Source organism: Oryctolagus cuniculus, chromosome 2 (genome assembly GCF_964237555.1).
Source record: "Oryctolagus cuniculus chromosome 2, mOryCun1.1, whole genome shotgun sequence".
In the NCBI taxonomy this organism is placed as follows: Eukaryota; Metazoa; Chordata; class Mammalia; order Lagomorpha; family Leporidae; genus Oryctolagus; species Oryctolagus cuniculus.
This window is the reverse complement of record NC_091433.1, coordinates 159,922,181-159,949,484: the sequence shown is the minus strand read 5'-3', so window position 1 is coordinate 159,949,484 and position 27,304 is coordinate 159,922,181. Positions and strand designations below refer to the sequence as shown.

At 41.9% G+C, this 27,304-nt stretch overlaps 1 protein-coding gene across 11 annotated transcripts in view; it reads left to right on the top strand.

Moving 5' to 3' along the window:
• The window catches only part of MTA3 (metastasis associated 1 family member 3), a 218,359-nt gene that overhangs the window by 158,822 nt on the left and 32,233 nt on the right, over positions 1-27,304 (top strand). For all 11 annotated transcript variants that reach the window (XR_011386670.1, XR_011386669.1, XM_070069204.1 and 8 more), the window contains exons 9-11: positions 12,873-13,061; positions 22,013-22,087; positions 23,884-23,942. Coding sequence is in view for 9 of the 11 variants with exons in the window: in XM_070069204.1 (XP_069925305.1) it covers positions 12,873-13,061; positions 22,013-22,087; positions 23,884-23,942 (323 nt within the window). In the remaining 2 variants the exon portion in view is untranslated. The remainder of the gene's footprint in view (positions 1-12,872; positions 13,062-22,012; positions 22,088-23,883; positions 23,943-27,304) is intronic.

Below are 27,304 nucleotides of genomic sequence, written 5' to 3'. Positions count from 1 at the left end.
AAGAACCTCCTGGCTCCTAGCTTCGGATTGGCACAGCTCCGGCCGTTGTGGCCAACTGTGGAGTGAAACAATGGATGGAAGACCTCTCTCTCTTTCTGCCTTTCCTTCTTTCTCTGTGTAACTCTGACTTTCAAGTAAATAAATAAATCTTAAAAAAAAAAAAAAAAGGGATGCCACCTATATGCCTTAACCAGTTTAAATATCATTTTGTGCATATTTCTGTAATGGTTGAATATGTTACTTCTTAAATTATTTAATACTATAGTAATTTTTTAAAGCAAAGGTAAATGCTGGAGTTCAAGAAATGGTGTTTTGCTACATCTGTGTAGCTGACTTTGAAAAAAGATTTGTGTCTATCTATTCTTTACTCTTACTGAGGAGGCCACTCTACTCCACCAAATTATCTCTTAGAACTACTCTTCTACTTCATTGTCATTAAAATGACTTGGGTTTGATTCTTACTTATGAGCACCCTGGGAGTTAGCAGGTGATGGCTAAAGTGCTTGGGTCCCAGCCACGCAGCTGGGAGGGTTATAGATGGGCTTATAGAAGGGGGGGGTGGGTCTTCCGTCCACTGGTTCACTCCCCAGATGGCCACGATGGCCGGAGCTGCACCAATCTGAAGCCAGGAGCCAGGAGCTTCTTCTAGGTCTCCCACATGGTACAGGAGCCCAAGGACTTGCACCATATTCCACTGCTTTCCCAGACCATAGCAGAGAGCTGGATCAGAAGTGGAGCAGCCAGTACTTGAACTGGAGCCCATATGGGATGCTGGCACTGCAGGCAGTGGCTTTACCCACTAAGCCACAGTGCCAGCCCCTAATATAATTGTTACAAGGAAGTCTTGGCAAGAATTAAAAGTGGTTGAACAAAGAATGTTTCCTTTAAGCTGGTAATTTCCCCTTAAAATATGCTATCTATAATTTTACAATGAAATTGTTTTCCATCAAGAATAACTTAGGGGAAAAAACCATTTTCCTAAGGAAAGTTGATTCAAATAACAAAATTTTATGTTTTTGGTAATTGTATTCCAGTTGTCAGGCATTTTTTTCCCCTTCATTTATGAGTCATGTTCAAATCACACATTTCATTTAGGACCTGGAGGATACTGGGAATTTGAAGATATTTGGATCCCATGGCACAATATATAACATTTTACATATCAACTTACATTAGAAATCTAGCCTTCAAAATGATAAAATTTTATCATAAAATTGATAAGATGGGGATTCCTATATGATGAGCACTATTCATGTTTCCAAGCTGTAAGCTGGAATTAGTGCTAATGGACCATTGCTTCAGTGAAAAACAGGGAACATGGTGTTTCCTTGCTTGCTTAATGAATCATTAAGGCAATAATAGTTTACATTTAGGGATACTTTGAAAAAAAATTGTTTGAAAAGCAGAGTAGAGAGGGCAGGAGATCCCCTTTTTTGGTGATCTGGTGGTTCATTCCCCAAATGACCTCACAGCCAGACTGACTGTTTCAGGCCAAAGCCAGGAGCCTGGAACTCAATCCACATCTTCCATGTTGGGGCAGGAACTCAGTTACTTGAGCCATTACTGCTGCTTCCCAGGGTCTGTGTTAGCAGAGAGTTGGAGTCATGAGCCAGAGCCTGGTATCAAACCCAGGTACTCTGATACCAGATGTGGGCGTCCTAGCCAGCACCTTAACTGCTAGGCTAAGTGTTTGCCCCTAACCCAATGTAAATTTTTTTGGGGGTTGGGGGAGTGGTAAATACTGCCTTTTACATTACTTTTTCCCCCATGGATTCAATATTGATATAAGAAATCTCAGAAAATTACTGTAAATTTGATATTGGGAAAAATACTATGTAAATTGTTTTGACAACTTTGTCTAGGATTATTATTTTCAAATATGACTTAACAGATGCTGTGGTTAATAATTTTTTAAAAGATTTATTTAAAAAGGAGGAGTTGGAGAGAGAGAGAGAGAGAGGGACGCACAGAGAGATATCTGCAGTCTTCTAGTTTACTCCCCAAACAGCCACAATGGCAGGGGCTGGGCCAGGTCAGAGCCAGGAGCCACGAACTTTATCCAGAGCTCCCACATGGGTGGCAGGGGCCCAAGCACTTGGGCCATCTTCCACTGCTCTTTTTCAGGCACATTAGCAGGGAGCTAGATTGGAAGTAGAGTAGCTGTGACTTCAACTGGCACTCATGGGATGCTGGTGTTGCAGGTGGCAGCTTAACTCATTGTGGAATGCACCGCAATGCTAGTTCCTATAATTCCTTAAAACTTACTGACTTTGGGGGTTGGTGCTGTTTGTATAGTAGATTAAACCTCTACCTGCATTACTAGCATCCTATATGGGTGCCAGTTTGTGTCCCAGCTGCTCCTCTTCTGATCCAGCTCTCTGCCGATGGCCTGGGAAATCAGTAGAAGATGGCCCAAGTGCTTAGGCCCCTGTGCCCACTTGGGAGACCCGGAAGAAACTCTGGCCCTGGTTTTGGATTGGTCCAGCTCCAGCTGTTGTGGCCATTTGGGGAGTGAACCAGTGGATGGAAGACTTCTCTCTGCCTCTCAAATAAATAAATAAGTCTTTAAAAAAAAAAAAAACCAGATTTAGTTTAGAGGTCTAATTGGCTTTTATGATAATTCTACAATCAGGCAACACCTCATACAATAAAATAACAGATGAGCTCAGCAAAGAAGAGTTGACTTTATTGACAGAAAAAGTTTCAGAAAGCTAAAACAGGACAAGAAGCAGATTAGTTGCATCAAAGATGCTTTTGTTAAAGGTTAAAAGAGAGAGAGGACTTCATTTTGGGCTTGCTCAGGTAAACCACCCTGTCCAATTGGTTGCTGTGAGTGTCTTGAAAAGTTTGATTTTTGAAGCATTTGGCAGAAGTGAGTCTTTTGTTTGGTAAGTTGAGGCCTGCTGTGGGAGCTCAGAATCCAGTAATGGTCCCAGTCTAAAATAGTTATGGTCATAAGTTACTGAACCGTGGGAACACAGTTAGAAATCTGTCAATGGGTGATTTTTATCACTGTGGTACATCACAGAATAATCCGACACGAAGCTGATTGGTGGGGCCCAATACAGACCTAGTCCATGTGGAGTCCATGTGCAGTCTGCTGCAGTGGCCTTTCGTAAACTGTAATACCATAGACCTGTTACTGTTTCTGGAAAGTTTGAGAGTAAGTGTCAGAATGTATGTCCTGTTACTACTAAATATTTGAGAAGATAGTCTCTTTTAAAAAAAAAATCAATATTTAATTACATCAAAGCTGTCAGATTAGTTATAATACTGTTATTCCATCCAGAGCCTTTGTTCAGATTTGCTAATTGTCCTAGTCGTGTTCCTTATACCGAAAGAAAAAGATTTTCTGGCCTGAGATCTCTTTGAGACTCAACTGTGTTTAGCTGTCGCTGTCTCTGTGGTCTCCTTCAGTCCTCTGTGTTTCATGACTGTGTCATTTTGAAGAGTACCAGTTATTTTGTAGAAATCTGGGTGTGGTTGTAAGTTAATATGTAATTAGAATAGGTTTTTATTGTATATAAGTCCATTTTTGTCAAGTTTTCTCAGTCTAGACAATTATTTTCCTCTGAATTTCAAATTTATTAATATAATTTTTCATGATATTTTTAAACTTTAAAATAAGCTATATCATTATTTAAAATAGCTTTTTGGGGGCTGGCGCCATGGCGCGCTAGGCTAATCCTCCGCCTGTGTCGCCGGCATCCCATGTGGTGCCAGTTCTGGTCCTGGTTGCTCCTCTTCCAGTTCAGCTCTCTGCTGTGGCCTGGGAGAGCAGTGGAGGATGGCCTGGGTGCTTGGGCCCCTGCACCCACATGGGAGACCAGGAGGAGGCACCTGGCTCCTGGCTTTGGATCAGCGCAGTTCTGTCCATTGCAGTTATTTGGGGAGTGAACCAACGGAGGGAAGACCTTTCTCACTGTCTGTAATTCTACATGTCAAATAAATAAATAAATAAATAAATAAATAAATAAATAAATAGCTTTTCATTCCTGTTACCGTTTATATACATAATTTCCCAATTTATCCTTTATAGTTTTGGTGGGGAGTGCAATCATTAATTATTGAAAAGAATGAGATTTGGGTTTTGTCGGTTTTCTTTTCTTCTTCTTCTTCTTCTTCTTTTTTTTTTTTTAAGATTTATTTATTTGAGAGGCAGAGTTAGAGAGGGAGACAGAGAGAGAGGTTTTCCAGCTACTGGTGCACTCCCCAAATAGCTGCAATAGCTGGAGCTGGGCCAATCAGGAGCCAGGAACCAGGAGCTTCTTCCGGCTCTCCCATGTGGGTGTAGGGGCCCAAGCACTTGGGCTATCTCTTCTACTGCTTTCCTAGGCCATTAACAGGGAGCTGGATTGGAACTGGAGCTGTATGTTTTCTGTTTATTTTTATTCTTTGTTTTCTTCCATCTACTTTTCTTTGGGTTTATTCTTCTTATTTATTTTTAAAGATTCATTTATTTGTTTGAAAGGCAGAGTTAGAGAAAGAAGAGACACACACAGAGAAAGGAGGGGGTAGGTCTTTCACCTGGTGATTCATTCCCCAAATGGCTGCAATGGCCTGGGCTAGGCCAGGCCAAAGCCAGGAGCCAGGAGCTTCATCCGGGTCTCCCATGTGGCTGGCAGAGGCCCAAGCACCCTGGTCTCCCATGTGGGTGCAGGGCCCAAGCACTTGGGCCATCCTCCACTGCACTCCCAGGCCACAGCAGAGAGCTGGCCTGGAAGAGGGGCAACCGGGATGGAATCCGGTGCCCCAACCGGGACTAGAACCCGGTGTGCCAGCACCGAAAGGCGGAGGATTAGCCTATTGAGCCACGGCGCCGGCCATTTATCTTCTTTTTCATTATAAACATTTAAGGTAGAACATTTCCCTCTATTTTCCAACTTGACTAACATATATTTTGTTTTGAAATGTGGCATTTTTATTATCATTTGCTTCTAAGGATTTCCTAACATATATAACTAATTATGTAGTTACATAACTATAATTTTTTTCTACTTGTGTGTTAATTGAATACTGTGGTCAGAGAATATGTATGCTATGAGTCCTTGTACTGTGTTATAGTTTGCTTTAGGGCCTGGAATGGGATCCTCTCCAGTGTTTTGCTCCCTCAATCTGAGCCATTCGAAAGCATCAAGGTCTGACTCTTAGTGTTTTTCTGTGGCTCTGTTCCTCGCTGTAGCAGTCTAGAAAATGCCCCTAAGGTAAAAAGCTGTGGTCACTGAGGAGCTCACACCTCACACTTTCTTTCCAAAGGGATCCTTGCCTCCCTCTGCCTGAATGTCTCATTTTGTCTGGAATATAGAATCATAGCCGGGGTGAATCTTCTCTGGCTTTCTTGTGATAATAATAAAACAAAAGTGTATGCCAAAGAACATGGACCATAGTGTCTTGCAGATTGATTGGAGTGAATGTCAGCAAGTCTTAATAAGCTTGTAATTGATGGCCTTTTTTTCCATACTACGCATTGAATAAATGCTGAAGTGGATGGCATGCTTTTATATATAAAAAATTGTGCCTTGGTCACAGTTAAGATTTACTCATGGGTTATTCACCTTCTGCTTGGAAAAATCCATATGCTCATTAATTTTTAAATAGATAGGGTATTTTGAATACTGTAATGTGTGCTGTATACATGTAACATTTTTGTAGAATTGTAACTGAGACTATCAGTAGTTTGTATTAAACGTCTATGTGTATCAGTTACCTGTTGTCATAGTGATGCCACTTGTTGCAGGCTGAATTCTCTGAGAAGCAGTTAATGATGACCACTGTCAATGAGGAGAGTTACTGGGGGAACCCTGTGACCAACATTTGTGGAACAGAAAGGGAGGAGGAGGATTGGGCAACAGGGAAGGTGGGATATGATGCAGTCCGAGGACCTCTGCTAACTCCAGGGGGTGTGCTCAAGTGTTGTCTTAAATCTGGATGAAGGCTGGGCTTTTACGCCTGTACATCATTTGATGCAAACTGCTCCCTGAATGGGGTGTGAGTTTGGGCAATGAATCTTTCTTTACTGAGTTAATTGCAAAGAAAACCAATGGCTGAGGATTTTCTGCTCACACCATTTCTAGTGACTGAGTGAATCAAAACAAAACAAACATTACACTGCTTCAAATTTCAGTGGCTTATAGCAAGAAGCATTGATTTCTTGTCCACTCACCTGCAGATTGTCTAGCATTCTGCTGAGCCGTACAGGGCTAACCTGTAGTAGGGCTAACCCACTGCAGGTTGCATCCAGATTTGCGTCCTCTCTCCTTCTTTGTGAACAAAAGTCAGTGGCATGAGAGGGCAAGCGAAAACAAAAAGCAGAATACATTTGCGGTCTTCATGTGCTACTGTCCAAGCCAGTATTGATAAAGAGTACTGACCTGTAGTCCAGTGGAGGGAGTGAATGTCTGCTGAACAGTCCATTCTACCACAGTGTGACTCTGCTTAATGAACAAAAGATGAGAATTCCACTGCCAAGATTTCCTTGTCAGTCTTCCTCCTAAAATACTTCTGTTTGTCATCCCCATCTGTTGTGAATGAGATGAAATGTGACAACACCTTCCCTGCTTTTTGGCAAAGAGAACAGCTTGTGCTGGGTTCTTAGGATTTTTCAAATTTAGACTTGAATAGATCTTACAACATGTATCTGTATCTCTTAATTGAAAAGATGGTATCTTTGCAAAGTATCTGGAGGAAGATTTCAATATTTTTGTGCTTAGTTTTAAATCCCTTTTATTTTTAAAAATATTTATTTATTTAGAAAGGCAGAGTGTCAGGGTGGGGGGGCAGAGAGAGAGACAGAGATAACTTCCATCTGCTAGTTCACTCCCGAAATGGCCACAAGAGCTGGGGCTGAGCCAGGCCAAAGCCAGGAGCCAGGAATTCCATCTGTGTCTCCCACATGGGTGGCAGGGCCCAAACACTTGGAACGTCCTCTGCTGCCTTCCCAGGTGCATTAGTAGGAAGCTGTATTGAAAGCAAAACAGCAGGGACTCATACTGGCACTTGAGTATAGATTGCTCTGACACAAGTACTGGCTTGCTAGTGCCACAGCACTACAACACTAGCTTCTATGTTAATTTTTTTAAAAAAAGACATTTATTTGAAAGGTAGAGTGATAGAAAGAGAGGGATAGAGACTCTTCCATCTGCTGGTTCATTTCCCAAATGCCCACAACAGCCAGGGCTACAAGCCAAAAACAGGAGCCACGAACTGCATCCCACTTCCCCATGTGAGTGGCAGGAACCCAATTACTTGGATCATTGCTTCTTCCCAGGATACCCACTAGCAGGAAGCTGGATCAGAAGCAGGAGCAGAAGCAGATCCTGGCACTGTGATATGGGATGAGGACATCTAATAGTAGCTTTTCCCCACACGCCATGATGCCCACCTCTGTTTATGTATTTGAAAAGGAAAGAGAGAGAAAAGAAGGAGAGGGAAGGGAGGCGGGTAGAAGGGAGAGAGAAGAGATAGAGCTCTTCCATTTGCTGATTTACTCCCCAGATGCCCCCAAAGCTGACTGGTCCAGGCCTGGGAATCTGTGTCTCTGTCTTGGATTCCAAGAAGCCATCATCTGCTGCTTCCCTGCGGTGCCCATCAGGAGGAAGCTGGCATTGGAAACAAAGCCGGGACTGGATCCCTGGCACCCTGATATAGGATGCATCCCAAGGAGCGAGTTAACCACTGCCTCAAATGCCCACTCCTTTTTTTCTTATTAAATTTATTTTTAGGCCCATGGTTGTGTGTGTGTATTTTAAAGATAGTGAAGGGGTCAGTGCTGTGGTGTAGTGGGTAAAGCCACTGTCTGCAGTGCCAGCATCCCATATGGGCACTGGTTTGAGTCCCGGCTGCTCTGCTCCCAAACCAGCTCTCTGGTATGGCCTGGGAGATGTCCCAATTCCTTGGACCCCTGCACCCACGTGGGAGATCTGGAAGAATCTGCAGGCTCCTGGCTTCAGATTGTTGAAGCTCCAGACATTGCAGCCATTTGGGGAGTGAACCAGCGAATGGAAACCCTTCCCCCGCCCTCTGCCTCTCTCTAACTCTGCCTTTCAAATAAAATAAATTAATCCTTAAAAAAAAATATGGTAGAATAGATGGGGCAGGCATTTATTATTTGCTTGGCACACCAGTGAATACACTGCTTGGGATCCTGCATCCCATATTGGAGTACCCGAGTTTGTGTCCCAGCTCTGCTTCTGATTCCAGCTTCCTGCTAATGTGCACCCTGGGAGGCAGCAGTTGATGACTCAGTTACTTAGCCTCCCTCCCCCAGCCCCCAAGCCTTTTATTTAATAAGCACAAATTTTATAAGTACAACTTTAGGAATATAATGATTTTTCCACCATACCCACCCTCCCACCCACACTCCCATCCCACCTTCTCCTCCCTCTCCCATTCCCAGTCCTATTCTCCATTAGGATTCTTTTTCAATTAACTTTATACACAGAAGACCAACTCTATACTAAGTAAGGATTTCAACAATTTTGCACACACACACACACATACTGAGAACAAGTTTTACAGTTAATTCTCATAACAACTTATTGAGGACAGAAGTCCTGCATGGGAAATAAGTGCACAGTGACTCCTGTTGTTAATTTAATAATTAAGATGCTTCTGTAGGACATAGTGATCACCTGAGGCTCTTGACTTGAGCTTCCAAGGCTATTGAAGCCTTTTGAATCCACAATCTCTGTCAGTATTAAGACAAGGCTATAAGCAAAGTGGAAGTTTCTCCTCCCTTCAGAGAGAAGTACATCCTTCTTTGATGGCCACTTCTTTCCACTGGGGTCTCTCACAGGGATCCTTCAGGTAGGACTTTTTTTTTTCCCCACAGTGTCTTGGCTTTCCATGCCTGATATGTTTCATCGGCTTTCAGCCAGACCAGAACGACTTAAGGGCTGATTCTGAGGTCTGAGTGCTATTTTAAGCAATTGTCATTCTTTGAGTCTGCTGTGTATACTGCTTCCCATGTTGGAGCATTCTCTCCTTTTTAATTCTATCTATTATTATTACCAGACACTTGAGCTTATTTTTTTTTAACGACTTGGAGTAGTCCAGGGAAAATATCTCTTTTTTTTTTTTTTTAAAGATTTATTATTTGAAAGTCAGAGAGAGGTCTTCCATCTGCTGGTTCACTCCCCAGATGGCTGCAATGGCCAGAGCTCCACTGATCCGAAGCCAGGAGCTAGGAACTTCTTCCAGGTCTCCCACATGGATGCAGGGGCCAAAGCACTTGGGTCATCTTCCAGTGTGTTCCCAGGCCATAACAGAGCTAGATCGGAAGTGAAGCAGCCAGGACTCAAACCAGCACTCATATGTGATGCAGTGGCTAAACCTATTGCACCACAATGAGCATTGTATGATATGGTCTGTTGCTTCTACTGTTAACTGTCAATCTTCTTCATTGGGTGCAAAAAAGTTTAAATTTTTTTCCTCACCAATTGATGCATATGGTCTACTGCTGCAAGCTTCATCTTCAGCATTGTCTAGTTCTTTCTTAAAATGAGTTATTCATCTTTAAATTCTTTAAATTTTTTAAAGATTTATTTATTGTACTTGAAAGAGTTACACAGAAAGAGGAATGACAGAGAGAGAGAGAGAGATCTTCCATCTGCTGATTCACTCCCCAGTTGACCACAACAGCCAGAGGTGAGCTGATCCAAAGCCAGGAGCCAGGAGCTTCTTCTGGGTCTCCCACGTGGGTGCAAGGGCCCAAGGAGTTGGGCCATCTTCTACTTCTCTCCCAGGCCATAGCAGAGAGCTGGATCGGAAGTGGAACAGCCGGGTCTTTTTTTTTTTTTTTTTTTTTTTGACAGGCAGAGTGGACAGTGAGAGAGAGAGACAGAGAGAAAGGTCTTCCTTTGCCGTTGGTTCACCCTCCAATGGCCGCCGCGGCCTGCGTGCTGCGGCCGGCGCACCGCGCTGATCCGATGGCAGGAGCCAGGAGCCAGGTACTTCTCCTGGTCTCCCATGGGGTGCAGAGCCCAAGCACCTGGGCCATCTTCCACTGCACTCCCTGGCCACAGCAGAGGAATGGCCTGGAAGAGGGGCAACCGGGACAGAATCCGGCGCCCCGACCGGGACTAGAACCCAGTGTGCCGGCGCCGCTAGGCGGAGGATTAGCCTAGTGAGCTGCGGCGCCGGCCAACAGCCGGGTCTTGAACTGGCATCCATATGGGATGCTGGCACTGGAGGCAATGGCTTTACCCACTATGCCGCAGCGCCGGCCCCCATCTTTAAATTCTTGATGTCTTTGCAACATTGTCCCCATAAACATTTTGTAAAACATCAGTGATTCACCATTCTTCCACTCAACCTTAATCACCATTTTTATGTTTGTTCTTGATTCTGTTTTAACAGAGTTCATGGTGCTTTGATAGGGGCTTCCAAATGGCATAGCCTAGTTAGTATAGTTAGTAAAACTTTATTTGGCACACAAAAAAAATCCATGCATAGTTTTTCATAATAGACATTTTCCATGAACATTTTGAGGATACCTTGAGTACTGCTGTTGTTAAGAGACCCCTAGGGGCTGGCGCTGTGGCTCACTTGGTTAATCCTCCGCCTACGGCGCTGGCATCACATATGGGTGCCGGGTTCTAGTCCCGGTTGCTCCTCTTCCAGTCCAGCTCTCTGCTGTGGCCTGGGAAGGCAGTGGAGGATGGCCCAAGTGCTTGGGTTCCTGTACCCATGTGGGAGACCAGGGAGAAGCACCTGGCTCCTGGCTTTGCGGTGTAGTTCCGGCCATAGCACCCATTTGGAGGGTGAACCAATGGAAGGAATACCTCTCTCTCTGTCTCTCTCTCTCACTGTCTAACTCTATCTGTCAAATAAAAAATTTTAAAAAAAGAGACCCCTAAAAAATATTGGTTTTTATTTTCATTTTCTTAGATCAATTCAGAGATTATGTAAGAGTCTATGATAGTAAATACTAAAACGAGACTGCAAAGTGTGTTCAATGAAGTTAGCTGAAGAGGGAGAGTTTAATTGATTTTGAATATTACAGAGTATAAAATCAAGATCAGTTCTAACATTTCTGCAAACCCTGGTGCAGAAGGGTGAGAAAATTTACTGTTCCACAGTGTGACAAAGATAGCAAAAGACAGTTGTGATTAGAATTAGGAAATTGATAATGAAATCTATACTTGCTTTTGTTTTGTGAACTTCAATGATTTATTTTAAGTGAGATGTCAACTCTTGTTGAAGCATTATGTACCTAAACATGTTCACCTGTTCTAAATACTGCCTTTAGGTATGTTTGCACATTGGTATAGTTAGTGTCTTAGTTACTGTATAACAGGGTAAATAATTATTTTTAAGATTTATGTATTTTTATTGAGAGGCAGAATTGCATACAGAGAGAAAGGTCTTCCATCTGCTGGTTCACTCCCAAAATGGTTGCAATGGCTGAAGCTGGGCTAATCTGAAGCCAGGTGCCAGGAGTTTCTTCTGGGTCTCCCACATGAGTGCAGGCGCCTAAGGACTTGGGCCATCTTCCACTGCTTTCCCAGGGCACAAGTAGAGAGCAGGATCTGAAGTAGAGCAGCCGGAACACTAACCAAGATGCTGGCAGCCAGAGACCCAGCCTACTATGCCACAACATCAGCCCTGTAAATAATGTTTAGTGCATACTTTTGTGAATAACTTTTTGTCTTTCATACTACTAAGAGTGTTGGTTGATATTGACTTTATTTTGTGCTCTTGGACCAGAAGAGACCTACTGTCGCATGGTACCTCCATTTCCCATACAACTTACTGTTAATGCATACCCTGGGAGGCAGCAGTTGATGGCTTGGGTCCCTCCAATCCATGTTGAAGGCCCAAATTGAGTTTCAGGCTCCTGGCTTTGCCCTGGCCTAGCCCTGACTGTTGCAGACATTTTGGTTTTGGGAGTGAACCAGTGGGTAGAAAGTTTCTCCTCTTTGCTCTCTTCCCCTCTCTGTTGTTCTGCCTTTCAAATAAATACAAATAAATAAACTCAACAAAGGATGCAAGATTTGGCATTCATGTATTATGAAGTCTGGACAGGAGGAGGGAAGTTGTAAACTAGTTCTCATTTGGACAAGAGTTGATCAGTTAGCTAGCCAAATCCGTGCCCCTCCCATGTCCTTTTCTTTATCTGGGCAGAACCGATCACAAAACTGTTTTGTGATTTTCCTACTAACATACCAGGTGCATGCATGTTCTGAATCTCTTCTCTCCAGGAGAAAAACCATCACAATACAAAATTTAAGTTTTGATATTTTAAAACCTAGTTTATTCATTTTTCTGATTGATGGAAAATACTTTTTAAGTAACTTCTACCTAAAGTACTTTTGCAAAAAGCTGATTATTTGTTCTAATGTAGCTTTTTTCCTTTCAGTTTACTATGCAAGTCACTCCTCCTGAAATATATAGGAAACCTACATCATCCTAGCTATTGCCAAGGAAGCCTGGTCATATATTCCTGTTCTTGCAAAATCTCAGTCAAATTAATACCTTTTTTTTCCCTAAGATTTATTTTATTTGAGAGGTAGAGTTTACAAACAGAGAGGTTTTCCATCCACTGGTTAACTCCCCAAATTTGCTGCGATGGCCAGAGCTGGGCTGATCCAAAGCCAGGAGCCAGGAGCTTCTTCCAGGTCTCCCATGTGGATGCAGGGGCCCTATCACTTGAGCCATCTTCCACTGCTTTCCCAGGCACATTAGCAGGGAACTGGATCAGAGGTGGAGCAGCTCGGAGTCCAATTGGTGCCCATATGCGATGCTGGTATCCCAGGTGGTGGCTTTACCTGCTGTGCTACAATGCCAGCCCTGCATCGTGCACTTTAATATTTCTGTTCTTAAATAATCTAGCCATTCTGCAGTCTGGTTGATGTTTTCTCTCTTTTCTGCAGTTTCATGCTATGGATACGTTGTATAGACACGGCTATGATTTAAGCAGTGCCATTAGTGTCTTAGTACCACTTGGAGGACCTGTTTTATGCAGAGATGAAATGGAAGAATGGTCGGCCTCTGAAGCTAGCTTATTTGAAGAGGCACTGGAAAAATACGGGAAAGACTTCAATGACATACGTCAAGACTTTGTAAGTAAATTAAAATAACGTCGGGGTGGGAATATTTTGTTTTGGAAATAATACAGCCTTTAGGGAGCCTGGGACATAATAATTTTTATCTGCTCAGTCTAGAATGAAGGCCAGTCTTGTAGAGGGAAAAAACTGATGCTTGTTCTTAGGATTAGTTTTAATATGTAGGTCAGGAACCTGAGATCTTGCTGCATACTTTGACAGTGTGAATTTACAGTCATGACCTCTCTGGGTGTTTCAGGCTAAACGTGGACAGCTCTTCTGATCACTTTCTGTACACATCTCTGATCTCTCTCCTTAGGCTCATTGCTGTCCTGTAAGCCTTCCATATTTTTCTAATTGTTTACCAATTGTTGAGCATGAATTTGATGCAGACTTTTAATATGGAAATAACCTCTGTGAAGCATAGTAGAATTGACTTAATGGGTTTTTTTATTTTGTTTTAAAGATTTTATATATTTATTTGAGAGGTAGAGTTACAGACAGAGGGAGAGACAGAGAGAAAGATCTTCCTTCTGTTGGTTCATTCCCCAAATGGCTGCAGTGGCTGGAGCTGTGCCAATCCGAAGCCAGGAGCTTCTTCCGGGTCTCCCATGTAGGTGCAGGGGCCCAAGGACATGGGCCATCTTCTACTGCTTTCCCAGGCCTTAGCAGAGAACTGGATCAGAAGTGAAGCAACCAGCACTTGAACTGGCGCCCATATGGGATGCTGGTACTGCAGGTGGGGGCTTCTACGCCTGTGCCACAGCGCCTGCCCAGCCCCTTTGGTTTTGTTCTAGCTTGTTGGAATAGAAAGCTTATTGAAACATTTAGTATTAAAGAAGGTACAGAAACAATTTAGATTGGACTTCCAAGAATGACTCTGAAAGCCATGTCTCAGAATTGGCTATCCAGGACGAGAGCTGTGGTACAGGGGGTTATGCTGCCACTTTGAACGCTGGCATCCCCTTTTAGGATGATACTGGTCCTGATCCTGGCTGCTCCAGTTCTTATCCAGCTTCCTGTTAATATGTCTGGGAAAGCAGAAAGCAGCAGTTGATGACTCAAGTACTTGGTCCCCTACCACCCATGTGGGAGACCTGGGTCGAGTTCCCGACTCAGCCTGGCGCCTGACTCAGTTCCTGACTTCAGCCTGGTGCCACCCTGGCTGCTGTTGTCATGTGGGGAATGAATTAGTGGATGGAGATCTTTCTCCCTCTCTCTGTCATTCTGCCTTTTAAATATATAAATAAATAAATCTTAAAAAAAAATAAAAAGAAGTAGAAGAAGAACGGTCTGCCTAGGGATACCGCAGTCCTGCACGTGATGAGAGCAAAATTAGAAAGCTACCTCTAGAATTAGAAGTCTCCCATTCAAGGCAGGCATTGGTGCAACAGATTAATCCACCATTTGGGACACCCACATCTCACATTGAGTGCTTAAGAGTTTTGACTGCTCCACTTCCAATACATCTTCCTGCTAATGTTTGGGAGGCCAAAGATGGTGACCAATGCGATTAGTCCCATGCCACCCACATGGGAGACCTGGATGTAATTCCTGTTTGTCCCCTCTCTCTGTCACTCTGCCTTTCAACTATCTAACTAAACTAAACATAAAAACAAACGAACAAAAAACCCAGCACTCAACCTTTGTCTCCAAAACAGTTTCTGCTGTTATTGTTATGCCCATGGGCAGAGGTGTTTTTTGTTTGGTTGGTTGGTTGTTTTTTGCACCAAATCCATTTTCCCTTGCTAGTACATCTATGTGCACCCTAAATTATAAACAGTCTTAAGATTCCAGACAAGGAAGTGTGGAGAATGTGGATTCTAACTCTTCAGTGTACACTAGAATGTTAAGATGTGCCAATCTAGATTCAGTTTGTTGTATTTTGGAGGCTGAAATTGTCCACCAGTGTGAGAAACCTTGAAGTAACCAAGATTGAATGTCAGGGGTTTAACTGCTCAGAGTCTTGTGTTCTTTATAGTAGTGGGTGTTTTTTAAGCTTGTTAGCCCCCCTTCCCCCATATTTGTGAAAGTAATATGTAAATTTAGTACAAAACTTAATGTGAGGAACCTTCACAAACGTCATGGTAAATACATCTTGAAAAGTCTTCATGAATTTTAGAACTTTTTGGCACTAAAGTAAACTTTCCTTTTTTTATAAAAAAGCTTTAATTTATTTATTTGAAATGCTGAGTTAGAAAGGCAGAGGAAAAGAGATCTTCCATCCGCTGGTTCACTCCCCAAGTGTCTACAGCTTCCAGAGCTGAGCCGATTTGAAGCCAGGGGCCCAAGGACTTGGGCCATTTTCTGCTGCTTTCCCAGGCCATAGCAGAGAGCTGGATCGGAAGTGGAGCAGCCAGGACACGAACCATTTCCTATATGGGATGCCAGCACTGCAGGCGTCGGCTTTACCTGCTACGCCACAGTGCCAACCCCGAACTTTCCTTTTAATACTATTTTCCCATAAACTTTTTGAAGAACACTAATACATATTGTATTTGCTTGTTTTAGATTTTGCAGCATTTTGAATTTTATTGATGCTCAATAAAAGTCTTCCCACATACTCCAAAATCTGAAAAACTCCTAAATCTGAAACACTTTTGGTCCAAGCATTTTAGATAAAGAATATTTAACCTGGTAATATTAAAACTGTTTTAGTGCTAACACTTCTCTGGCTGAATAAAAAATTTTTTAAAGATTTATTTATTTATTTGAAAGAGTTACACACACACACACACATACACAGATGGATCTTCCATCTACTGGTTCACTCCCCAAAAATGACCCCAGTGGCTGAGGGTCTTTTGTGTGGATAGCAAAGACTCTAGCACTTGGGCTATCCTCCACTGCTTTTCCCAGGCCATCAGCAGGGAGCTGGATAGGAAGTGTAGCAGCCAGGACGTGAACCAGTACTCACATGGCCTTATTCCACCGTCCCCACTGCCAAAAAGTTTTGATTGTTGAACCAACCTGTGTTCTTGGCTATCAGTTGCACCTGGTCATGAAGTTTGTTTCTTTAATGCAGTACCAGATTTGATTTGCCAGTGTATTTTTAGGGATTTTTCATCTTTTAAAAAAATCTGTTACACATTTACAATAAAAATGTTGTGTTTATTGTGTAAGACCTGTTCTGAAATGTGCACATATGTGAATAAGCAATATTGACCTTTAGTTTTTTCTGTATGTTTTTTTTAGCAGATGTTTTCTTTAAATTTTTATTTATTTTTATTTTATTGGAAAGATGGGTGAGTGGTAAGAGGTCCGTATTCAAATACCTACAATAGCCAGTGATAGAGGAGGCTGAGACCACCGGCCAGGAATTCAGTGGGTAGCAGGGACCCAAGTACTTGAGCCATTGTCTGCTGCCTTCTAGCATGTGCATTAGCAGGAAGTTGGAATCAGAAGCAGAGCCAGGACTTGAGCCCAGGCACCCTGAAATGGGAGACAGCTGTCCCCAAGTGATGGCTTACTGCTGCATCAAACACCTACTTCAGTATCTTTGGTTTTGCAAATATTCCAAGTGAATGCTGGCTTTATAGAATTGAATATGGAAGTCTTCACTTTTAACTAGTGTCTGGAACTGTTTGCATAGAATTATTCCTTAAATAGTAATGAAGTCATCTGTTTTCTTGGAAGGTTATTAAGCTATGAAGTAATTTTATTTAACAGATCTTTTGTTATCTCTTTATTGCATGAGCTTTGGGAGTTTGTGTCTTCTAAAGGCTCTGTCCATTTTATCTTGTTTAGTTTATTGACAAAGTTGTTCATAATATGAGTTCATAATGTTGTTATCCTTTTAATGTCTCTGGATGAATTTAGAGCTATGTCTGCTCTCTTATTCCCAATACTAATAATTTGTATCTTCCTTTTTTTCTGATTAGTCTGGCTGAGAGTTTATAGATTTTATTGAACCTAGCCAAGAGCTAGCTTTTGGCTTGATTGATTTTTTTCCCCTTCTATATTCTATTTCATTGATTTCTACTTATATCTTTATTATTTCCTTCCTTCACATTTTGTTGGACCTAATTGCTTTCCTTTTCCTACTATCTTCTCAAGGTTGAAGTTTTCACTTTTTATTGGAAACTTTCCTTCCAATGCAAGTATTTATTGGTAGTACACTTTGCCAATAAATTCAACCCTTTTTGGTCTGAAAATTTTTTACTGTCTCTTGGAAAGATATTTCATTCTTTACAGAATCTACTTTTTTTCTTTTTGATACTTGTAAGCTGCTTCTCTATATCTTGTGTATATAGTTTTAGCTGAGGAGTTCCTGTGATGTAGTGCTGCTTTTTCTTGGTCTTCAGTTTTGTCTTTTGACTTTTATCATTTTTATTACTTCAGTGTACCGAAGTGTATTTTCTTTGTAATGATTCTGCTTGTTCTCTGAACTGTGTAACTGTGATTTATTGTTTTCTATTAATCTTGGGTAAATCTTAGCCATTTCTTTTTCTTTTAAAATTATTTATATATTTATTTATATGAAAGATAAGACTTAGAGAGAGAGAGTGAGAAACAGAGAGAGTGAAATCTTCCATTTGCTGGTTCACTCCTCAAATGGCTGCAATGGCTAAGGCTGGGTGGACTGAAGCCAGGAGCCCAGAGTTTCATCTGGGTCTCCCATGTTGGTACAGGGGCCCAAGGACTTGGGCCATCTTTCTCTGCTTTCCCAGGTGTGTTAGCAGGGAGCTGGATTAGAAGTGGAACAGCCAGCACTGAAGATGGTAGCCTAACCCGCTGTGCCACAGTGTCAGCTCCAGTCATTTCTTTTCTTTTCCTTTTTTTTTTTTTTTTTTTTTGACAGGCAGAATGAGACAGTGAAAGAGAGACAGAGAGAAAGGTCTTCCTTCCATTGGTTCACCCTCCAAATGGCCAGTACGGCCAGCGTGCTGTGCCGATCCGAAGCCAGGAGCCAGGTGCTTCCTCCTGGTCTCCCATGTGGGTGCAGGGCCCAAGGACCTGGGCCATCCTCCACTGCACTCCCGGGCCACAGCAGAGAGCTGGACTGGAAGAGGAGCAACCAGGACAGAATCTGGCACCCCAACTTGGACTAGAACCTGGGGTGCTGGCACCGCAGGTAGAGGATTGGCCTAGTGAGCCATGGCGCCGGCCGCAGCCATTTCTTTTCTAGTATTTGTTAGCCCCCTTTCTGTGTAGAACTGCAATTATGCACATGATCTCTTAGTGTTGTCCCCTGGTTCATGGATGCTCCTTTTAATTTTCACTCATTTTTCTATTTTAGTTTGTATAATCTTCTGATATACTTAATTCTTATGCATTCACATCTTACTTTCTGTACTTAAAATCTCTCTCATGCATGTTGTCCATCTTTTCAGCTAACTTGCTTAATGTGTTAACCACATTTATTGTAAAGATTGTCTTATATTTTCAGCATTTCCATTCATATTGGGGTTCTGTTGTATTAATTATTTCTTGACAATGAGACATTTGGCAGTGTTTTTTTGGGGTGTGTGTGTTATATTTTTTATTAGAAGCAGAATATCTTTGGTGAACAATACCAGAGATTGGGTTAGATAGTATTCATCCTCAGAAATGAGTGTGCTTCATCTGTTCTCAGGCAGTTTGTGTGAGGGCTTGAGCCTGTCTTGTCAGTTGTGACTGGTTTGGGTTTCACTGTTCTAGCTGTCTTCACTGCACCCATCTTCAGATATGGGAAGGCCAAGATCCTACATGTTGCCATGGTATATTTGAACCACATGGGCGCCTCAAAAGCCTGTATCCTTGAATTCCCCTGTCCCCACACCCAACAACCTCACATCGTCCTGTAGGAACATTCTGCAAGAGCCAGGGGCACTTGACCCTCTTGTTCCTTCTTTGTCTCACGTCCATGGCCCCTGCTGGAACATTCTGTTCCTGAGTGCAGATCCCATGTGGCCCTGCATGGAGTTCAGTGTCCTCTTCCCCCAGGCTGTGAGTATCTGTGACTTAAAAACTGCAGGTATTGGGGCCAGCACTATGGCGCAGTGTGTTGATTCCCTGGCCAGGGGCGCCGGCGTCCCATATGGTCACCGGTTGGAGACCTGGCTTCTCCACTTCTGATCCAGCTCTCTGCTGTGGCATGGGAGGGCAGTGGAGGATGACCCAGGTCCTTGGGCCCCTGTGCCCATGTGGGAGACCTGGAGGAAGCTTCGGGCTTCAGATCAGTGCAGCTCCGGCTACTGCGGCTGATTGTGGAGTGAGCCAGCGGATGGAAGACCTCTCCCTCTCTCTGTCTGCCTCTCTTCTCTCTGTGTAACTTTGGCTTTCAAATAAATGAGTAAATCTTTTTTTTTTTTAATTTTTTTTTTTTAACAGGCAGAGTGGACAGTGAGAGAGAGAGACAGAGAGAAAGGTCTTCCTTTGCCGTTGGTTCACCCTCCAATGGCTGCCGCGGCCAGTGTGCTGCGGCTGGCGCACTGCGCTGATCCGATGGCAGGAGCCAGGAGCCAGGTGCTTTTCCTGGTCTCCCATGGGGTGAAGGGCCCAAGCACTTGGGCCATCCTCCACTGTACTCCCTGGCCACAGCAGAGAGCTGGCCTGGAAGAGGGCCAACCGGGACAGAATCCGGCGCCCCAACCAGGACTAGAACCCGGTGTGCCGGCGCCGCTAGGCGGAGGATTAGCCTAGTGAGCTGCGGCGCTGGCCGAAATGAGTAAAACAAAACTGCAGGTATAGCCTCATGTTTGAGGTCAGGTGCCATGTCTTACATGTTGTGTGTTCAGCTGTTTTGTACTATCATGGGGCAATGGATCCCTCCCTCCCACTGGGTGAATAGGAGGGGATTTGTACACCACAGATTTCAAATTCTTACCTGTGTTTCATGTGGAACCTGGAATGCTGATGGATTTTTCTTTGAAGTTTCTGTTTGTACCTCAATAGATCTTATACTGCAGAGAAGTTCTCACAGAGCTCTTCATCCAGAACCAGTTTTTGCTTCCCATCTTGGCTTCAACAAAACAGATGCTTTGTGCACCACCTTCTCGATCTCTGCTTAATTCAGTTCTGAATTTAGGTCTTTACACACACATACATCAGAGTGGCAGAAATAAATCACAAGGGAGTCGTAGAAACACAGCATTTGGCTTTCTAGCCTTTGCAATGTGGGAAAGTGAACTGGATCTAGAACTAAGTTGGAAGGATACCCAGCGAGCCATAGTTGGGGTAGTGAGCCATTTGACTGAATATTTGAGCATAATGAAATGTATTACAGTGTATTAGATAGCTGATAGAACCTCCAGGAGGGCTAGGGATCGGGGTTTAGCTGCTTTGAAATGAAGCCAGGATTGCAGCCTCAGCCTGTGCTGGCTCTTTTTTCGCAGAAATCCCTTCACAGCTTTATTGCCTCTTCCACCAGTCCTGCTTGGTTCCTGTTCTCCCTTGACTCTTGTCAATCAGAGTGACACTTGTCTTAGGCTTAAGAGAGCTGTGCTGCTGCTTACCAATTTTGTATTAGCTAGAGTACAAATGGAAAGAGCCCATCTCTCCTTCCACTCAAAGTGGTATACCAGATGTTCACTTAAATGTTTTGCCCTCCAAAAGGATCCTCCCCTCTTCCTTGTGCTTCAGAGCTACTTCTGCTTGGGGTTGAAATGCAGCAGCAGCACAATTCTGACTGATGCCGGTCTATCATGCAAAGTCATCCGTTGCATTCATATTTTTTTCCTTGTCAATGAATTTGCCTCATGGAAATCCCCTGAAGCCAGGAGAGGGTTGAGGGAGAAATGATACTGCAACAGTAGGCACACTGGAATCGTTAACCTCTGTCTTCCTGACTTAACCTCCTCTTCCTCAGAGAGCAGTGGTGCTGGGCACCGCTGGTTAACACCTTTTGGATTATATAAAATATGATTCTTAATGAAGCACAATTTACTGGTCACACGTTTTCTCAGGTTTCACTGAGGTAAATGCCCACTCTAGTGCTCATTTCTTAAAAAAAAAGAATAGGTGCTGAGAGCTCTTAGCTTGCTTATGAGCCCTAGGGGCCCGTGCTCTGACTGTCACTGGGAGTCTTGCTGGAGGCTCCTTACTCCATAATTCAGACACTTTCAATTAGGTGAATGTGCTGAATTTTAAAAAATTACTTGTTTTAGCTGCAGTTCATAGGCCACTCGCTGTGCTGATCTGGTCTTGTAAGCAGACTGCATATGAAACTACCAAAAGAGTTACTGCCCAGTTAAGCATAAAATAGTTAACCTTCTCTAAAATCCATTTTTTCTCTTCAGGCCAAACAGGTGAGTTGATGGGGCAGGTGATAGGCATGGCATGGATGTTGCTTACGTGGGTCACAAGCAGAGCCCTGACTGCAAGCTTAGTGGAAGGCAGAGGGCTGATTCACCCTGCGTACAGTCGGCTGCTGAGGCTTAAGGCTGTGTTGTCAATCATTCAGATCATCATAGTGCTTCTTGGATTACTGAACTTTTTCTATGGTTATGAGTTTCAAGACAAGAATCTCACGTGGCTGTTTCTGAATGCTTAACGAAAGCAGCAAAGGCAAGCTTCCCATTTTTCTAATAGGAAGCACACTTGGCTGTGTTCGTTATCAGAGATTTAGGCTTTTATTCTCTTTACAACAGAATAGGTCAAAATAGAATAGACTTGGAAAAGATGAGAAAAATATACCAGAGACCAAATGTCACCCAATTGTAGCTGGCATTTTTGGAGGTGAAAGTAACTCAGGCTGAAGCTATTTAAATATCATTTCTAAAATTGTGCTGCAGCCTTACCTGTAGCGCAAGAACTTTTCTAAGTAAGTTAAGAAATATTGTCAGTCATAAGGATCATGATTTTTAATAAAATGGGAAGTGAGAAATGGAAAGTGTTGTATTAGAGTCTCTTATTGAATGTAACTTTTTTGGGGTATCTTGATAAGAATTAGTTCGTTTTCTCAAATGCCGCTTCTAGAAGGAATCTTTCAAAGGGATACTTGTTTTATTATTTGAATTTTCATTATATTGTTGAATTTTTTTTTTCAGCTGCCTTGGAAATCATTGACTAGCATCATTGAATATTATTACATGTGGAAAACTACTGACAGATACGTGCAACAGGTGATTTTTTTCATGTTGCTACTCGTATGATACCATTACTGTGAACTTTCTATTTCTATTTTAATATTTCTTAGCAGTGTAGTAATTTTAAATGTTTTGTTTGCTTTATCTTTGACCATTTTGAAGCTACCTGATTTCATATTTTTAAAATATTTTTAAAATCATCATCTTAATATTTCCTTGACTTCAGCATTCATTGTGACAGATAGTTTGGGAAGATGACAGGGAAGGATAGCTCTAGAGAGGCATCATTCCCCTTGCAAACGACACGTGCTTTATCCCTCTGTGAGTGTTGCTGATGAGAAGTACCAAAGGTGTGACAGCAGCACAAGCTTCTTGAACAAGTTATTTTTAATAAAGATTTGAACACTTACAGCATTGCCATCAGACATATAATTTGAGATAAAAGATCCTCTAACTATCTTTCATGACGCTGGTGTGATTATATCCCCTAAGTCTTTGACCTTAACTGTTGTAGTGTTACTAGTCTGATGTTTTAGTAATGTACATAAGATTGTTCTCAAATTTTCTCTACAAGTGGAGAATGATTTAATATTTGAGTCCTTCCCGAATGTCCTAAATTCATGCAACTATCTCAGTTAATTACTTTGAATAGTATTGCCTTTGGGGAGAAGTACAGTTTCTGAAATGACATTAGCCAATGCTTGTTTTACATTCTTACCTTGCTCATGTGCCAGAACTCATTAAGTCAGAGACAGATATTTTAACAGAGACATTTTTTCGGAGTATGCAGGTTACCCAGTGTCAAATAATGGATGCTATAAAAATACATTTTAAGGATTACTTTTAAAAAGTACCATAATGAGTTTTTGAGGTTATAAATAGTGAATAGATGGCCTTGGCTTGTTGAGTCATTTCCAGAGTCAACATCATACAGAATTCAAAAGCATGATTGTTTCAAACTACTTACATAGAAATGAAGACCTTGGAGTCTGGAAACCTGTGTTACTCAAATCAACAAGCAACCATAAATGTGATGGAGATGATGGCCTCCTTGACAATATTTGTGAATTGTCAATACTTGACAGCTTGAATGACAATATGTCCAAAAATGTCATTGCAGGTTGTCCCCCTAAATGTTTTTGTTTCCTACTCTTTGGAAAAATGGAAGACAGCCTTATATTGTAGTTTGTGTTACTTTTGGACATTAACTGTGTTTTGCATTTGCTATTGCATTGCTCAGTGTCTGGATTTTATTATATAATCTCCTTCCCATTCCTTTTCCTGCGTTTAGTTCCTAATTGATACCAGTAAAAACTTAAATGAGTTCAGCCAAGATTTAAAGTTTACTGTAAATCTCCCAACATTTGAGAGTAGATGCTTATTTAATTCTGCTTAGAATAACTGCAAGCTCTTTTCTCCTACTTGGATTTTGGGAAATAATCATCTCTGAATATTCTTCTAAAAGTGAAGATTATATGTTATTTTCCTCCCAGAAAGGCAAGTAAGAAATAAAATAGAAGTTAAATTTGAAAAGTAAAAATGTTACTTTAAAAGTCCTGCTTATTCACTACTGGAGGAATGAGGAATTGAGGTGTTCATTGTGCTATTTTTAAAATCTGTGTCTAAAATGTTAATACTTCAGTTCCGTCTCAGAACTCAGTGACTTTTCTTACTGCAGTTGAAGAATATGCATATGAAAGAAAGCTTTTCTTGAAATAGCAATTTTTGAATTATGCCTTAATGTTTCTTTTCTTGTGTATTTTTAAAGACAATGAAGTGTTAATAATTATTTGGCATTACATATAAAACATTTTATCCATCTTTTGAAATAGAAACGTCTAAAAGCAGCAGAAGCTGAGAGTAAGCTGAAACAAGTGTATATCCCAACTTAGTAAGTAACAGAAATCTTAAAATATTTGTCATGATCTTCATAAAGCATGTCATTTTGTTCAGTGTCAGTCAAATTTGAATTTCTTTGTGTTCGTCATTTCTTCTATAAAGCATGTGACTTGTTTTGTATTACATTACTACAAAGATGTTTTTAGACAAAGGAGCAAGGGAGAGAAACTCCAAATAAACTAACGCAAGAACCACAGGGAGAATGCCACGAACTGTACTTCCATTCAGAGTTACAGGGAAAGTATCAGAAAACTAATCTATGAAAGTCTATATCATTTGAAGCAATGTGTTTAAGAAATCCAATGCTTTTGAAACCTTGCAGGGGTGGGAAGTCTTTTTCAACCAAGGGCCATTTGGATATTTGTAACAATATTCCAGAGCCATACAAAATGATAACTTGAAAACTGGCCTGCTACAGATATATTGAATTTTGAGTCTTGCCTGCAGTTGCCTTGGCAGGGCCAGACCAAATGATTTTGCTGGCTTTATACAGCCCCCAGGCTGGAATTTCCCCCCTCCTGAATGACAGAGTGGGTTTTGTTTGGATATCGTGTATTGCCCTTATGAGGTTTGTTGTTGACATGATTGAGGATTTTACATTGTTTTCTTTATTCTAATACTATAAATTTTGATAATTTCAGGTGTCTGGCATTCTTTTATTATCCTGTGGGTTTCGAAACCATTGTCATATCACAATAAACACCAGTTTCCATATTTTGTGTCTTAAATGAATTATGCTCAATTGAGGTCTTCAGGATTTGAACATTCATTATTCAAAAACATTAATTTATTGAGTACCATGAATATATTGCTATAGTGAGATTAAAATGAAATTTATTACAAGTTTCCATGTGCTTCTCCAAGATTTCCCATTCTTTGAGCTAAGTACAGTTTTTTATACCTAACCATTTGTTTGCTGTCTTTCATTGTTTGCTGTTTTTGTGGACAGGAGACCTCACTGGCAATGAATTGTGATTTTCATATTAATCTTTTACATCATACAAATAACTATTGTTTAATTTTTGAAGTATGTAATTTACAGAGTCCACCATTTGTATTTAGAACTGTAATGTTCCACCTGCAGAGTAATTTCTGATTTATTAAGAGCAACCTCTCCAGAAATAATGTTGCAACTTAGGTGTATTAGATTTTTCAAAAGCAAAAAGTCCAGCTTTCTTATACCTCACAGTGCTTGCACCACCAAAGGAAAAGTACACTTAACCAGGTTTAACCGGGTAATGCAGATCATTGTTCCTAGTCTGTTTTGAATTGACTTGGCAGTCTTGCTCCAGTCAGGGGCCTGCAAGCTATAGTCTGCAGACCAAATCTGACCTATTGCATGTTTTTGTAAGTAAAGTTCTATCGAAACACAGACATGGTCGTTCATTTATGTATTCTCTAACTCTGCTTTTATGCCACAATGGCAGAATTCAGTGCTTTTGACAGAAAACCTGAAATATTTACTATCTGCCCCTTACAGAAGAAGTTTTCCAAGCAAATGGTTTTGGGCATCAGGAATGGAAGAGTACTTCAGAAAGTGTATGGAAAATGGAATTAAAAGATGAGTTTATTTTTGTGCAAAAAATTTGAAGTTTATGCAGTTTTTAATAATGCATATTTTCCATGAACTTTTTAAAAATTAATTCATTTGAAAGGCAGAATTAGAGAGAGTGAGAGACACACAGAGAGAGGTCTTCCATCTATTGGTTCACTCCCCAAGTTTCTGTAAGGACCAGGTCAAAGTCAGGAGCCAGGAGCTTCATTGGGTCTCCCTTGTAGGTGCAGTGGTACAAGTACTTGGGCCATCTTCCACTGCTTTCCTAGGTACATTAGCAGGGAATTGGATCAGAAGTGAGGCAGCCAGGACTTGAGGGTAGCTTCATCTGCTATCCCCCAGTGCTGCCTTCCTCCCTCCCCCGCCCCCACCCCCTTCCCCTTGAATGTTTTAAGGACTTTGCATATGTGTCAGTGATCATCAGGAGGATAAACCAGAGAGATGAAGTGTATGAAGTTCTCAAGGGAACCAGCAGAATAGGATCTGGTGTACAGATGAGAGGGGGTTTGGGCACTAGATAAAATAAAAGGTGATTTCTTACGATGCATCCTTAAAAAGCATTTTTATATTTGTTTCACAAATTGCCCCAGTGAGACTGTTTGTCCTCTAGAACTAACCTGTGGGTCCTTGGTTTTACAGAGCATCTTCAGTGATGCACGTGTTCATACGCAGCATTGGTACACACTCCTTTTGTGATTATTAGCATCACTGCTTTATTCAGTCCAGTAGCATTCTAAAAAATTGGTATTTGCAGTCATTCTTTTTTTTCAGGCAATTCAATTGCAAATTTGCATGAGCTGTTCTTTTTTTTTTTTTTTAATATTTATTTATTTGAAAGTCCGAGTTACACAGAGGCGAGGCAGAGAGAGAGAGAGGTCTTCCATCCGATGGTTCACTCCCCAATTGGCCGCAACGGCTGGAGCTGTGCCGATCCGAAGCCAGGAGCCAAGAGCTTCTTCCAGGTCTCCCACATGGCTGCAGGGGCCCAAGGACTTGGGCCATCTTCTACTGCTTTTCCAGGCCTTAGCAGAGAGCTGGATGGGAAGTGGAGCAGCCAGGTCTCGAACTGGCGCCCATATGGGATGCTGGCGCTTCAGGCCAGGGTGTTAACCCGCTGCGCCACAGTGCTGGACCCTTCATGAGCTGCTTTCTACACATATATTTATCTTAAATGTCAGAAGTTTTCTCATTTCTGGGAATTCATAAGAGTGGACGTTTGGCCTAGTGATTAATACTCCAGTTAGGACACTGGCATCTCATGTTTGAGCTTGAGTCCTGGCTCTTCTCCCTATTTCAGCTTCCTGCTGATGCAGAGGCTGAGAGGCAGCAGGTGGATGGCTCAAGTAGTTGAATATTTGACACCCATGTCCAAGACCTGGTTTGGGATCCCGATCCTGACTTCAGCCTGTCCTATCCTTGGCCATTACAAGCATTTGAGAAGTGAAGCATAGATGGGAGCGCTGTCACTCTCTGTTTCTCTATAAAGAAGTAGATAGGTAGGTAGGTAGGTAGGTAGGTAGACTTGTTCTCTGGAAAGTTTGCCTATAGGCTTCTGATAGCTGTCTCTTTTTCCTCCTAAAAATATTTTTTTTTAAATGGTTTTTCTATTTTCAAGTACAATGTACTCTTCCTCATAAAAATTCAAACATATTAGAAATAATTATCCTGAGCATTCAGAAGCTCCTGGAATCCTAACTTAGCTCTGGAGATAAGCACCACTGGACAGTGCGGTGTCTCTGTTGCACCCGTCGCTTTTGTGCAGGTCCCTGGAGGGCAAGCGTGTAGACTCAGCAGCTCTC